At 53.5% G+C, this 12,941-nt stretch overlaps 2 protein-coding genes across 6 annotated transcripts; one reads left to right on the plus strand and one right to left on the minus strand.

Annotated features, from left to right (window-relative positions):
- Positions 1–1,752: 1,752 nt before the first annotated feature.
- ELOVL1 (ELOVL fatty acid elongase 1) lies at positions 1,753–6,726 on the plus strand. Of its 5 annotated transcripts, none has more exons than XM_046661988.1 (8): positions 1,753–1,906; positions 4,506–4,565; positions 4,758–4,948; positions 5,124–5,204; positions 5,340–5,396; positions 5,478–5,583; positions 5,673–5,809; positions 5,989–6,726. In XM_046661988.1, the coding sequence occupies exons 2-8, from the start codon at positions 4,520–4,522 to the stop codon at positions 6,208–6,210; spliced, it is 840 nt and encodes a 279-aa protein (XP_046517944.1). In that variant the 5' UTR covers positions 1,753–1,906; positions 4,506–4,519; the 3' UTR covers positions 6,211–6,726. The 5 variants fall into 5 exon arrangements, with proteins under 5 accessions (XP_046517944.1, XP_046517941.1, XP_046517945.1 ...); XM_046661985.1 differs by lacking the exon at positions 1,753–1,906 and adding an exon at positions 2,818–2,926; XM_046661989.1 differs by lacking the exon at positions 1,753–1,906 and adding an exon at positions 3,777–3,892.
- Positions 6,727–6,907: 181 nt separating this feature from the next.
- Positions 6,908–11,061, minus strand: CDC20 (cell division cycle 20). The gene is made up of 11 exons (XM_046661984.1): positions 10,823–11,061; positions 10,466–10,694; positions 10,210–10,358; positions 10,037–10,133; positions 9,728–9,856; positions 9,434–9,630; positions 9,227–9,321; positions 8,851–9,079; positions 8,562–8,687; positions 7,539–7,656; positions 6,908–7,157 (listed from the first exon to the last, which is right to left on the minus strand). The coding sequence occupies exons 2-11, from the start codon at positions 10,644–10,646 to the stop codon at positions 6,979–6,981; spliced, it is 1,500 nt and encodes a 499-aa protein (XP_046517940.1). The 5' UTR covers positions 10,647–10,694; positions 10,823–11,061; the 3' UTR covers positions 6,908–6,978.
- Between the last annotated feature and the right edge of the window lie 1,880 nt (positions 11,062–12,941).

Below are 12,941 nucleotides of genomic sequence, written 5' to 3' on the forward strand. Positions count from 1 at the left end.
CCGCTTGACTCTGCGTCCCTCAACCTCTCTTCCCTTTCTCACATTGTCTCATTCACTCTAATATTCACTCAACAAACATTATGGAAGGTCAAATGAGCCAGACAGTGGGCCCCATGCTAGAGATACAGAGACAACTAAAATGTGGCTCCTGCTGAGAGGAACTTATAATGAGGGGAGATGCAGATAAATGCATGGCAGTAAGACTGTGGGAGCAAGGGGAGGGAGTGATTTACTGCCTGGGAGAGCTGCTAATACCTTGTGTTGAGCCAGAGGACAAGGCTAGGAGGGGTGGGTGGTCTGAAAGATGCTGACATCCTTGGGGAACAGTTAGGGGATAGGATGTGGCCCAGGAGAATAGGTAGAATGGGAGGCTGAGGACCAGATCAGGTAGGCCTTAGTGTACAGTGCTAAGAAGTTGGAGCCTTTTGAATAACTGAATTCTCCTGCTATTTCCTTTCAAGGGCAGGTACCTTAGCCTTACCTCTAAGACTAAACTTCCGTATAGCTACAGCTTACCATTTTGAATATATTACTTCTCCCAAACCACCACTCTTCCAAATTCCTTAAGTCTGTCCACATTTATACTATCCAATCCTATAAGCAGTTATTGGATCACTATATACAAAGCACTGTTCCAGGAGCTGCTGGAGATAGAGGTTTCATCTCCCTAAAATCTCGTCCTCACCCCCAATAGTTCAATCTAGTTGGTGAGTGTGTGGAGCTGGAAGGGGAGAGTGTGGGAAGCCAGGTAGACAGCTAAGTACATATAGAGAGTCTGACTGCCTCAGGGAAATTTCCACAGTGTCAAGCCTCTCCAGTCTCATCAGTTTCCAAACCTTCTTAGCTCAGGCTGTCCTCTCTCACCTGGATCTCCCTCCAACACCCTCATTACACTGGCTGCCAGAGCACAGTGATCAGGTGGGCAGTAAACCCCACACAGGGACGGCATCTGCCTTGTTCATTGATGTGTCACCAGCACTTACCACAGTCTTGCACATGGTAGGTGGTCAGTAAATAAATATTTGATAATACAAGCCTGGTTGTAGCCTCCTCAAAAATCTTCACTGTTTCTCCTCTGCTTCCAGGATAAAATCAGACTGCCCCATTTGGTCTTCAAGACCTACTACATTCAGCCACAGCCAGCTTCACTTCCTCTTTTTTCCTTTCCCTGCCTTGGAGTCCAGTTTAGCCAGGTGCTTCACGCACTGTTCCTGCCCCAGGCCACTTGTATTCTCCCACCTCCGTCCTGTGAAATCCTCTCAGCGGCTCCTAATGCTAGGGCTCATCCCAGTTTATAGGCTCATAGAGAGGGCTTCCAAGCCCAGCTGCTCCCTGTGGCTGAGACCTCCCTGCTACCCTGTCAGCCCTTAGCACACACATACTGCCTCCCGCCCACCCCTCTGGTCTCACCCTCTAGAGAGGGAGCTCTTTGAAGGAAGGGCTGAGCCCTGGAACTTTTCCCAGGGTCCTAAACTGGGTGGGCCTGCCACAAACACAAGATGTGTTGGTGGATTAAGCACCAGAGGGCCCAGAATGAGGCCATTCAGCCGCTGAATGTCAGGAAGACCCATGGCCGGGGCAGGCTGCGGCGACCTGACAGAGGCGGGCTGAGAGATGCCGAGGGAAGGGGTGGAGAGTCAGGGCTGGGTGTGCTTCCTGCCCTGGGATCTGGCGGCCCGCCCCTGCTCCCGCCCCTCCAGCCTTGCCGAGTCGGGGCTGGACAGCCCCTCCTGCCTCAGCAGTGGTCCAATCAGCAGGCGCCCCCCAGCTGGCCCGCCCCCTCCCCCTCTGGTGACAGAAAGTCGGCCCAGCAGATGAGGAAGTGGCAGGCAGGCTGGCCCCGGGGACTTGTCTCTGGCCCTGCTCCCTCCGAGCCTTCCACTGCTGCCTGCCTGGCCCCATACTGGTGAGTCTGGACCTTCCATGGCGGGCTCTCCACGTGCCCGGGCCCCCTGCCTGGCTGGCCTGGCCCTGCCCTGCCCTGCCCAGGCTGTGGGCGAGGCTGTTCCTGGGGAGAGGGTGGGAGGTCCCAGCTCTCTGGGGCTGGGCCTCTCCAGCAACCTCCCTCCTGGCCCTAGCCCCCATTTGCTTAACCCCAGGCCCTCCTCCACCACCTCCTGGTCGTAACCCCTCTCCGCCTCTTACTCACTCCTCCTTGGCGCCCTTCTCGTCCCTCCTCCCCTCGTCTCCCTCCCCTCCACCTTCCTTTGCCTGTCTCCTTTTCCCTTCCATCCATCTTAAAGGAAGGAAGGACCGGACTGAGTTCCTCCACTGGGGACACACCCAGATTCTCTAGCTTGGGGAGAGGTCCCTTCCAGAAGCCATGAGCCACTCCTGACCTCCAGGGTGCATGCGTGTGTGGGGTTGGGGGGTGGGGGGAGGGTGAACTTGGGGATGGTGGTTGAGAGAGAGCTGGAGAGATAACAAGCTGGCAAACTCACGTGGGTCAGGGAGGAACTGTGTGTTAGAGCACATGCCTACGCTGGGTAGGCCCTACTGCAGAAGAGGCAAGCAGGTCTGGTTGTGAATGAATGAATGATGATTGTTATCCTCGGAAAGAGACCTGGACGCATGACGGGGAGCAGGTGTGGGTGATTTTATGTTCATTCACCTCTAAGTGGGCTGTGTGAGTTTATGTATGTGACCACATTTATCTGTGACTCACATACGTATGAGTAAGCGTATGTGTGGAGCTGAGTGTGTGCCATAAGCATTTACGCATGGTGCTGCAGGACCTGTAAAGGAGGATGTGTGAGGGTTTTGGGTGTGTTTGTCAGTGTGAATGTAGTTAGGAGCGGATCTGAGTATTAGAAACTATGCATGTCAAAGTCCATGGAGGCTGGTTTGGGTGGTGTGTCAGAGGAGGGCAGTTGTTGCCAGCAGGGTGTCTGTGGGCTCTGTGTGTACATCTGTGTGCTAGCCATTGGTGAGTTTTTTGTTGGGGGGCGGGGACCTGTGTCAGAGGCAGGTGTGTGTGTGTCTGGGAGGACTTGGGGCCTGACCGTGGTGGGGCAGTTGTGGGTTGACGTGGGGGTCAGGGGAGCATCTATGAGATGTGTGCCCAGTGAGTGTGTGTGAGGGGTGCAGGTGCAGCCTCGAGGGATGTGTCAGAAGGTATGTTCTTCACTTAGTACCTGCACAGGTTGTTCTCTGGATAGAGGGAACCTGGCAGACTAGAGTGCAGGCAACTTGTAGAGCATGTACTGCCCTGGCTGTTCCGGAGAATGCCTCGTCCCTCTGGGGCCGTCTCAGAGTCCCAGGCTCTCTGGGTCTGGGCCAAGGCTTTGCGTCCCTGTGAGCCCTCCCCCGACATTCCTTCAGGCTCTAAGGAGGAGAGGGCTGAGCTCGTTAGGACCCCTCTCTGAGGGAGGGGAAGATTCCTGAGACCTCCCCCACTCCCCTGCTCCTCACATGCCACTGACTTCCCCGCCCTCCCTGGGAGAGAAGGGTGATTGTGCCCATTCTGAAGTAGGACAAACTGAGAATTTATGGTTAGCTTAGGAGAGGATGCTGGGTGTGGGTTTTCAGCGGTTTTCTTTGGGCCAAGGCTAGGCCTGGGGCTGGAGCCCCTGGGAGGTTTCTGGCTCAAACCATAGAATAACCTTACCTAGCACACCTGGCTGGTCCAGGGTGGGTGGGTGGTGAGTCCTGTGCTTTCCTTGGCTTTCTCAATCCTGGTGGGTCCTGCTCCTCCGGGCACTGACCTGTGGCCTGGACCCACCCTCCACTCCATGCGCAGTGCAGCAGGGGCGGGCAGAGGGCGGGGCTGCTGCCAGATCTAGTCAGACAGGTGGAGCCACCAGGGCAGGAGTCTCAAAGAGCCCGGCTCCCCAAGAGGAAGGGTGAGGCAGAGCTCCGGAGACAAGAGCAGGAAAGGCGAGGAGAGCTGGAGGTGAGAGCCGGAGAGAGCAGAGGAGAGCACTAGGGAGCGTCCCAGCAGGGGAGAGGAGGGACCCTGGGGAGATGAGAATCCTGGAAGGATAGGAGGGACTGGAAGGTGAGATGAGCATCTCGAAAGGGGAGAGGAGAGGTTGAAGGGGAGGATCCCTGGAGAGAGGAAAGACCCAGAGCTGGAGAGGGAGAGACTTCGGAGAGGAAGGGAGAGGCAGTTCATTCTGGAGATGAGTTCCCTATTGGTGAGAGGTAAGACTTTCCAGAAAGAGACCAGAAATTGGAGTGTTCTCTTGCGGAGGAAGAGGGGAGGGGAGGTCAGGAAGTAAAAATCTCTGGAGAGGAGCAGAGAGTGAGGAGAGGAAAGTAAGGTGTGGAGAGGAAGGGCGGAAGAGCCCTTCCCAGGCAGGCAGGATGTGTGGAAAGCAGGTGCCCCTGCCAAACTGCCTCTTCCCACCCCTAGTCCCCAGCAATTCCTTCCTCTCACTGTTCTGTCCTTTCTGCAGTGAGGCATCAGGAGTTGTCTCATCTGGTCTGTGTCCTGGCTGTGTTTCAGGGGTGGGATGGGCGGGTACAGTTGGCCTTGTCTGACACCCGTCTCCATACCTCCCCAGAGTCTTCAGCCAGGATGGAGGCTGTTGTGAACTTGTACCAGGAGATGATGAAGTGTGCGGGTAAGATGCTGTCCACCAGCCCTTTCTCCCTCCTGCCCTAAGATCCCTGGATCTGGGGCTGTCTCCTAATAGAGAGCCCCTATGAACCCCATGACCCTTTGTGTACATATCTGTACACCTCATATCTGTACACCTGGTGGCAACCTTTTGGACCCTGCGACCTTTCCTGACTCTTCTGACCCTTATTCACAGATCCCCGGATCCAGGGCTACCCTCTGATGGGGTCTCCCCTGCTAATGACCTCCATCCTCCTGACTTATGTGTACTTCGTTCTCTCACTTGGACCTCGAATCATGGCCAATCGGAAGCCCTTCCAGCTCCGCAGCTTCATGATCGTCTACAACTTCTCACTAGTGGCCCTCTCCCTCTACATTGTCTATGAGGTGGGCCCCTGGATGCCTAGGCTTTAATCATTGCCAGCAGGATAAGGGGCAAGCCTTAGGGCCAGAGCATGGCATCTCCTTTGCAGAGTGGCTCAGATCCATTTCTTCAGTAGAGAATGGGAGGGATTCAGGGGAAGGAGGGTACTCTGGTGGTCTAATCCACATCCCTTCCTAGTTCCTGATGTCTGGCTGGCTGAGTACCTACACCTGGCGCTGTGACCCTGTAGACTATTCCAACAACCCCGAGGCACTGAGGGTAAGTAGGGGCAGGGACTGGGTCATAAGCAACCTGGGGATAGGAGCAGTTTGGGTGTGGCCTGTGCTCATGGGCCAGTTTAGGGAGGCTCTTGGAGTAGTCTGAGGGTCCTAAGCCTGCCCTGACTTCTTGCAGATGGTTCGAGTGGCCTGGCTTTTCCTCTTTTCCAAGTTCATTGAGCTGATGGACACGGTGAGTAGTTATATGTGAGGACTTGTGGGGAGAAAGGAGAGGCCCTGGGTCTGAACCCTCTTCCCCTCACTCTTCTCTCAGGTGATCTTTATTCTTCGGAAAAAAGATGGACAGGTGACCTTCCTACATGTCTTCCACCACTCAGTTCTTCCCTGGAGCTGGTGGTGGGGGGTCAAAATTGCGCCAGGTGAGTGTTGAAGGCCACTGGGGGATGAGGGGTGGGCACTGGGGACCAGAGGCTCAACTCTTCTGACCCTATTCATTGACCACTCGCAGGAGGAATGGGCTCTTTCCACGCCATGATAAATTCCTCTGTGCATGTCGTCATGTACCTGTACTATGGATTGTCTGCCATCGGCCCTGCGGCTCAGCCCTACCTTTGGTGGAAAAAGCACATGACAGCCATCCAGCTGGTGAGGGGCCGGGGCCTGGCCTATAGCCATCCCAACATTCTTAGTTTGGATCCTACCTTTAGTCAGCCTACCTCACCTTTGACCCCATCCTTCCCTACTCATCGTCAGTCTCTTTCTCTACACCCTCTCCCCATCAAGTCCTCTCCGTTCCCTCTGACCCTTGCCTTTCTCTATCCTAGATCCAGTTTGTCCTGGTCTCACTGCACATCTCCCAATACTACTTCATGCCCAGCTGTAACTACCAATATCCGGTCATCATCCACCTCATCTGGATGTATGGTACCATCTTCTTCATGCTCTTCTCCAATTTCTGGTATCACTCTTACACCAAAGGCAAGCGGCTGCCACGTGTACTTCAGCAAAATGGAGTTCCAGGTACCGCCAAGGTCAAGGCCAACTGAGAAACATGGCCTAGCTAGGCGCCCACCTAAGTGCCTCAGGACTGCACCTTGGGCAGCATCCATCAGTGTCCTCCCCACCTACACCTGTGACCAGGGCTTATGTGGTCAGGACTGAGCAGGGGACAGGCCCTCCCCTCCCCACAGCTGGTACACAGGGACCACTGCTTCCGTTCCTCACCTACTTCTGGCCAGCCCCAGGGACATGGCCTCATTGCCCTCTGCCACTCCAGAGCTGGGGACTGAAAGGGCTGGACACTTACTTCCCCCTCTCTGCCTTAAACTTGGGAGAGGAGCACTCAGGGCTGGCCCCAACCAGGGTCTTGTGGCCTTTTTCCTCACACTAAAGAGGTCAGCAATAATCTGTCACTGTGGACTCAGGCTCTCTCCTTCTCCACCCACACTGAAGCAGGAGCTTCTTGGCCAAAGGTCAGGGTGGGTGAGGGGCCTGGAAATACAGCCTGTGGAGGCTGCTCACTCACTCACTTATGTCTTCATTAAAAGTGACAGAGGAAACCACCAAGGCTATGTGTGTGTTCATGTGTGAATGGAGGAGGTGGGCAAGGAGGTGGACAAGGCCTGCTCGCCCTGTCTACAAACAGGGTGATTGAGACTCCCACAGGACAGACATTTCTAGCTCTCTGATCACAGTAGAGAGGAGGCCCTGGGAAGGCTGCTGGGATCAAGGTCATGCAAGGAGCAGAGAGGGAGACATGACTTTATTAGAAAAATAAAAAACAAAAACAAAAAACTGAGGTGCTGAGTTGGTCCTCAGCGGATGCCTTGGTGGATGAGGCTGCTCTTGGCTGCACTGGCCTTCTCCCGCTCCCGCCGCCGTGCCGGGTCCAACTCAAAGCAGCGCCATAGCCGCAGGGTCTCATCCGCTGCTGCCGATGCCACCGTGGCCCCATCTGGGCTCATGGTCAGACTCAGGACCCGAGCTGTGTGACCTGGGTCATGAGGAGGGAAAAAGTAAGAGCAGTACATATGAATGTAGACACATCTACAGACCTCCATTTATGAGGGCCACCTACCTTTCTTAAATTTTTATAACAGCTTTATTGAAATAATTAATAATTCACATACCATAAAATTCATCCCTTTCAAGTATATAATTCATTGGTTTTTAGTACACTGTCAAAGTTGTACAATAATTCCATAACATTTTCATCACTCCATAAAGAAAGTCACTCCTCATTACCCTCTCCCCGCAGCCCTTGGTACCCATTAATCTGCTTTCTCTCTCTGTATTTACCTCTTCTGGACATTTCAGATAAACAGTCATATAATATATGGCCTTTTGTGTCTGGCTTCTGTCACTTAGCACCTACCTTTGAGTTCAGCCACCTTGGCCATGGTTGGGTACTTCCAAATAACCAGCTGGTTCTGTGCAAAGCCATGGCCTGAGATGAGCTCCTTGTAGTGGGGAGACCAGAGGATGGAGCACACCTGCAGAGAGGGGATGGTGTGGGCACAACAGAACCAATGCTACTCAAATCAGAACTGAGGCCATTATACTGTTAGGCACCCTGCCAGATGCTGTGCACTTAGATTTGAATGATCATAGCCTTTTGAGAGTTAGAATCATATCCACTTTACAGATGAATCAAGCAGAAAGAAGTTCAGCAGGTTGCCTAAGATGACATGCAAGTTAAGTTAGTAGGTGAGAGAGCCAGAATTTGAATTCTGGCTCCAGAGCCCAACTGTAGAATGAAGGCTGCATGTTGAGAGGTGGAAGCTGGAGTGATTGCAGGGAGATCCACCAGCAAGGACCTTCAATATTGCTCTAATGGAAGAGTTATATGCTGTGGGTGATGGCGAGCCACTGCAGGGTTTAGGAGGACAGTAACAGACCACAGCATAGAGGACAGATTGGAGGAGATAAGAAAAAAATGCTGAGAGACCAGTGCAGCGGGCCTCCACTGGGAAGATGAATGAGGCTGAGGGAGGGGACATATGTGAACGATACTCTGAGGTAAAACTGGTATATCTTGGTAACTAGGTGAGGAGGATGAAAGATTCTAGGAGGTTTTTCAGATTTCTGAGTAGGTTCTGTCCCTCTCCAACAATGTCAGAGAAGGGGTAAAGGGACACATTTCAGGGATGCAAGGGGAAGTGACAAGTTTAATTTGGGACATATTAGGGTGGTGCCACTTACAGGACATGGAGTTGGAGATAAGCCACACTGTTGGAAATATGGGTCTGGAGCTCATGAGTGAGAGCCAAGTTAGAAGTTTGGAAATCATCAGTGTATTCAGTTGGTGAAGCTATGGGAGGAGACCTGGTTGCCCAGGAAGACTCTATAGAGTAAGAACACATCTGGGAGTGAGAGGCTGGACTGGGTAAAAGAGTACCTGAGAATGGGCATCCACAGCACTCAGACAGGCCCCAGAGCAGACGTTCCAGATGCGAATGTGTCGATCACTGGTACCCCCTCCAGTTGCCAGGACATTGGACTGCCAGGGACACCAAGCTACAGCCTAGGTGGGATAAAGGTAGGGTCAGCAGGCACTACTAGAGCTAGACAAGGAGCTATAGGGGTCACAGATTAACCCAGTCCAATCCCACCATCCCATCTCCCCTTCGTAGTCCCCAGATTTTGGGTGAGGGTCTGCAGAGGCCCCAACCCAGCCCCACTCTCACCTTGACAGCCCCTTGATGCTGGGTGAATGTCTGCAGGGGAACCCAGCCACTCTCTCCAGGAGCACTAGGCCACACATTCACCAAGTTATCATTGCCACCACTGGCCAAATGTCGTCCATCTGGGGCCCAGCACAGCCCACACACCTCCTGGCTGTGGCCACTCAGTGTGGCCACATGGTGTTCTGCTACCCGAACATCATGGTGGTGGATGTGGCCAGAGCGAGAGCCACTGGGGGAGAGAAAAACGGAGTCAGGTTCTGTGGCAGTACCAAACAACATCAGCAGAACAGAGCTGCTTCAGTTCAGACATATAGTCAGGAGAGAGTGGGCAAAAATCATAGACTGATTTTGTCACAGACTAGCAAAAACCACTGACCTGGACAGGATATAGCTATTCCAACATAGGGAGCCCACTCGGGCAGAGTGGCTGGTCATGTTTCGAAGCCGTTTCTGCTGTTGCACATCCCAAAGCTAGAGAGAGAGACCACCAGGATCAGAGATCACGACTTGTCATTAATATCCTCCTGCTGGGCAAGCCCCCCGGGTTTGGGAGACAGAGCTACAGCACAGGGACTAGTCTCACCTGAACCTCAGCATTGCTGGTGCCCACAGCCAGGTAGTTGCCTTCTTTGATCCAGGCCACAGAAGATACATAGTCCCCAGGCTGCTCCATTTGCAACAGCTGCAGGATGTCACCAGAGGTAGCATTCCACAGGTACACACTGTTATCCAGTGCCACAGCCAGCACATTCCCGGAGCTCCAATCCACAAGGTTCAGGTCTGCCAGAGAGGCAATGGGAAGAACATGAGCTTCCTTGCTTGCCTGGTCCCGGGCCCTCTTTCTCCATCCATCGGGCAAGGAGAAGGCTGCACTTACAATAGTCATTCCGGATTTCAGGGGCATCCAAGATCCGGTCTGGCAGGGAAGGAATGTAACGGCAGGTCTTGCGGCTGGAGCCAGGCGTGGCCTTCTGGCTATAGAGTACTTTTAGTCTGTTCTGGTAACCTGTGGCAACCGAGTGGGTCTACACACTGAGAGAATTGACACCTCCCCCGGTCTCTAGCCTGGAAAGCCAGATAAGCACCTCCCTTCCCCCCAGTCATTGGTGGGAGAAGCAGACAGGCATCTCCCCTCAGGCCTGGGGATGGGCTAATACCTCCAAGAACCAAGAACTTCAGGCCTTACCCTCCGGGGCATTCTGTGGTTTTCCACTGAGCCGAAGGATCTTGGCTTCCTCCACATCAAAACCGTTCAGATTCAAAGCCCAGGCTTTCTGATGTTCCTGGCACATAATGGTAGTGGTGAGGCAGGATGGCATTACCCAAATGGGTCGGGGTAGACCCCTCTGGGATACATACCTTCTTGGTGGGCGTCTGGTTGTTTTCAGGCTGGTTCTCCTTGCTCAGGAGGAAGCTGGCCACCTCCATCTGGGAAGCACTGCGATGGGGGATATAGCGGTCCCCGCCAGGTTTGCTGGGGGTGGTCTGAACCTTGGAGCTGGATTTGCCTGGGGCAAGAGAGGGAAGCCAGACAGTCTGACCAGGCTCCCGGGGGAAGGAGGCATGAAGGCTGCTCTCATCCGTTCCCTCCCCGCGTTCCCCGCACCCCACTGACCAGGAGTTCGGCCCGGGGTCCTGCCGGCACTGTGGGATCTGTTGGCGGCCCGCATGGGTGAAGGGGCCGGCCCCGCGGCCTCCTTAGCTTTGCGCTGCCAGCGCGCAGGGGGTGCATTGGGGATGGGTGCGTCCAGCTGCAGCAGCGAGTGCAGGTCACTCTCGAACACGAACTGAGCCATGGGGGCGTCTGGAGGGGAGGGGTCCTTGGAGCGGGTGCCCGCCAAGCCCTGGAGAAGGTCAGGCGACCGTGCTCTGGGACGGGCGGCCACGCAGTCAGGGCCACCCCGGCCGCAGCCCCTCCGGGTCCGGCACGCCCGGCCGCCGCCCCACCTCGCCTCGGCCCACTCGCCCTCACCGTCAGCTCGGAGCAGGTTCCAATCCCGGACCGGCCCTGGCAGCGCCGGCCTCTGCGTCTTAAACTTTCCGCTCCGAGCGCTCATTGGCTCCTTCAAAACGCAACCGTCGCAACCGTCGCCCTCGCCCATTGGCCTCTAAGGCACAGGGGGCGGGTCTTCCGGGGCAAGTCACAGATCTCACGAGAGTCCAGTCGTGGAGCGTGATTTGAAGGGTGAGAAAGTTGTAAAGCTAGTCCCAGAGAATCGGGACCTGAAAGCGAGAGGGGCGGGGCGGGGCGGACCTGGGGGCGGGGCCTGCGCTCCCTCGGCATTCCCGGGTCGCCTCCATTCATTCTTCAGCTTCCCCTCACCCACCCTCCACACTTAAAGCCTCCTTGTGAGTCGTTTTCAGATACAGAAGGACAGATCTTGGTGGGGTGACCTATAAAGCACTTGAACTGCTCAGAGAAGGGAGAGGCAACGGGCAGGCGGCAGGCGGACAGGGGTGGGGCGGAGGGCGCGGGGGTGGGGGGCAGCATTTGAGAAGCTTGGGAGCAGAAAGGAGGCCGGAGTGCATCTGCTGTTTGCTTGGTACCTGTAGGAACACTGCTAGGAAGGAAGTAGCACCTGTGTTTATTTTTTTAAGTTGTTTTGTTTGTTGTTTTACAAATAGGGGAAATGAGGCTGAAAGACAGGAGGAATTCCTTATGGAAAAGAAAAAGGATCAGGATTCAGACCTGCCTATCTGGAAGCTAAGATGGGCCTGCCCTATGAGTGACACTGTGGCTTACCCCCGTGGGGCTTTAGAGGTGTCAGGAATTTTAAAGACCCGCTAGTCTAATCTGCATGGTGCACCCTCCTCATGTTAGCAACATACCCATATTTTACAGATGAAGAAACAGGCCCAGGGAAGGGATTTGCCCGAGGTCACACTAGTTAGGAATCCAGGTCTGACTCCTGTTCAAAACAGTGCTCTAATAATGACTTGAATGAATTGTGTGAATATGCTTAGAGGCAACAATAATAAAAGTAATACTGGATATCATTTATTGGCCATCTGCTAACTACTGTGTTTAAACAGTTTACATACGTTATTAAGTTTATCCTTAATCCCATAGGGCAGACACTCTGTCCCGTTTTTACAGAAAAAGAAACTAGGTGAGAACGAAGTTAGAAATTTGCCCAAAGCCACACAGCCAATAATAATAAGTAGTAGAGTCAAACTATCTGACTAACGCCTGCCATCCTAACCATATGCTATCCTGTCCCAGGGAGAGCCTGGAAAAATCACATTTTCAGTCACTAGCCTATGATCGACCCTGATGATGACAGAGAAAAATCTCGGTTTCACTTAGCCCAAACTTAATATTGTTATTATCTTTGACTTTGAAGCATTCATGTTCTCTATTTTCAATTACCTTGAAAAACAAGGAGTTGGATGTGCTGGGGTTGGAAATAGGGAATCCTGAGCCCCAGAGAACAGAGAAAAGGTAGTCTGAGTCTGGCTGGCAGGGCCTTAATAAGGTAAGGTGTTTGGATTTTATTTGCTGGGCATTGCAAAATAAGGGAAAGCGTCTGTGTAGGGAAGGGCCAAACAAAACATATATGAGGGCAGAGCATGGCCAGCAATTTGCAGCTTCTGGGGTAAGGATGACTGCGGAGAAAAAGAAGGATCAGGTAAGCAAGGGTACAACCTCAGGGAATTCGTACATTTAAAAATAAAAGAATGAAAGAAGCCAATGGAGATTATACTGACATGGACCTTGAAGTGGGAGGAATTCTAATATGACGCAAAGTGGTCAAGCAGAATGATGACAGAAAAGGTCAGATTTAGCCTTCAAGAAACAAATCATCAGTGACCTTGGAGACAGTGGGATCAGGAGAGTGGGTGCTCAGATTCCATTTGGAAGGGGTTGCAGAAAGAAGGGTGGGGAGAATGTGGAGGCAGCAAGCAGGGGCTACTTTTCTGAGAAATTTTGGAATGAGACAGGGGCAGTGCATGGGAGTTTGAGGGAACCAGCACCAAGCAGCCTATGCATGCTTGAAGGTGAAGGCAAAAGAGCCAGGGGAGATGGAAGAGACCAGGCAAGGGCCAGCTGATAGAAGAAGGTGCCAGGAAGAAATGGGATAGAAAACATA

The sequence above is a fragment of the Equus quagga genome, chromosome 5, assembly GCF_021613505.1.
Source record: "Equus quagga isolate Etosha38 chromosome 5, UCLA_HA_Equagga_1.0, whole genome shotgun sequence".
Taxonomy (NCBI): domain Eukaryota; kingdom Metazoa; phylum Chordata; class Mammalia; order Perissodactyla; family Equidae; genus Equus; species Equus quagga.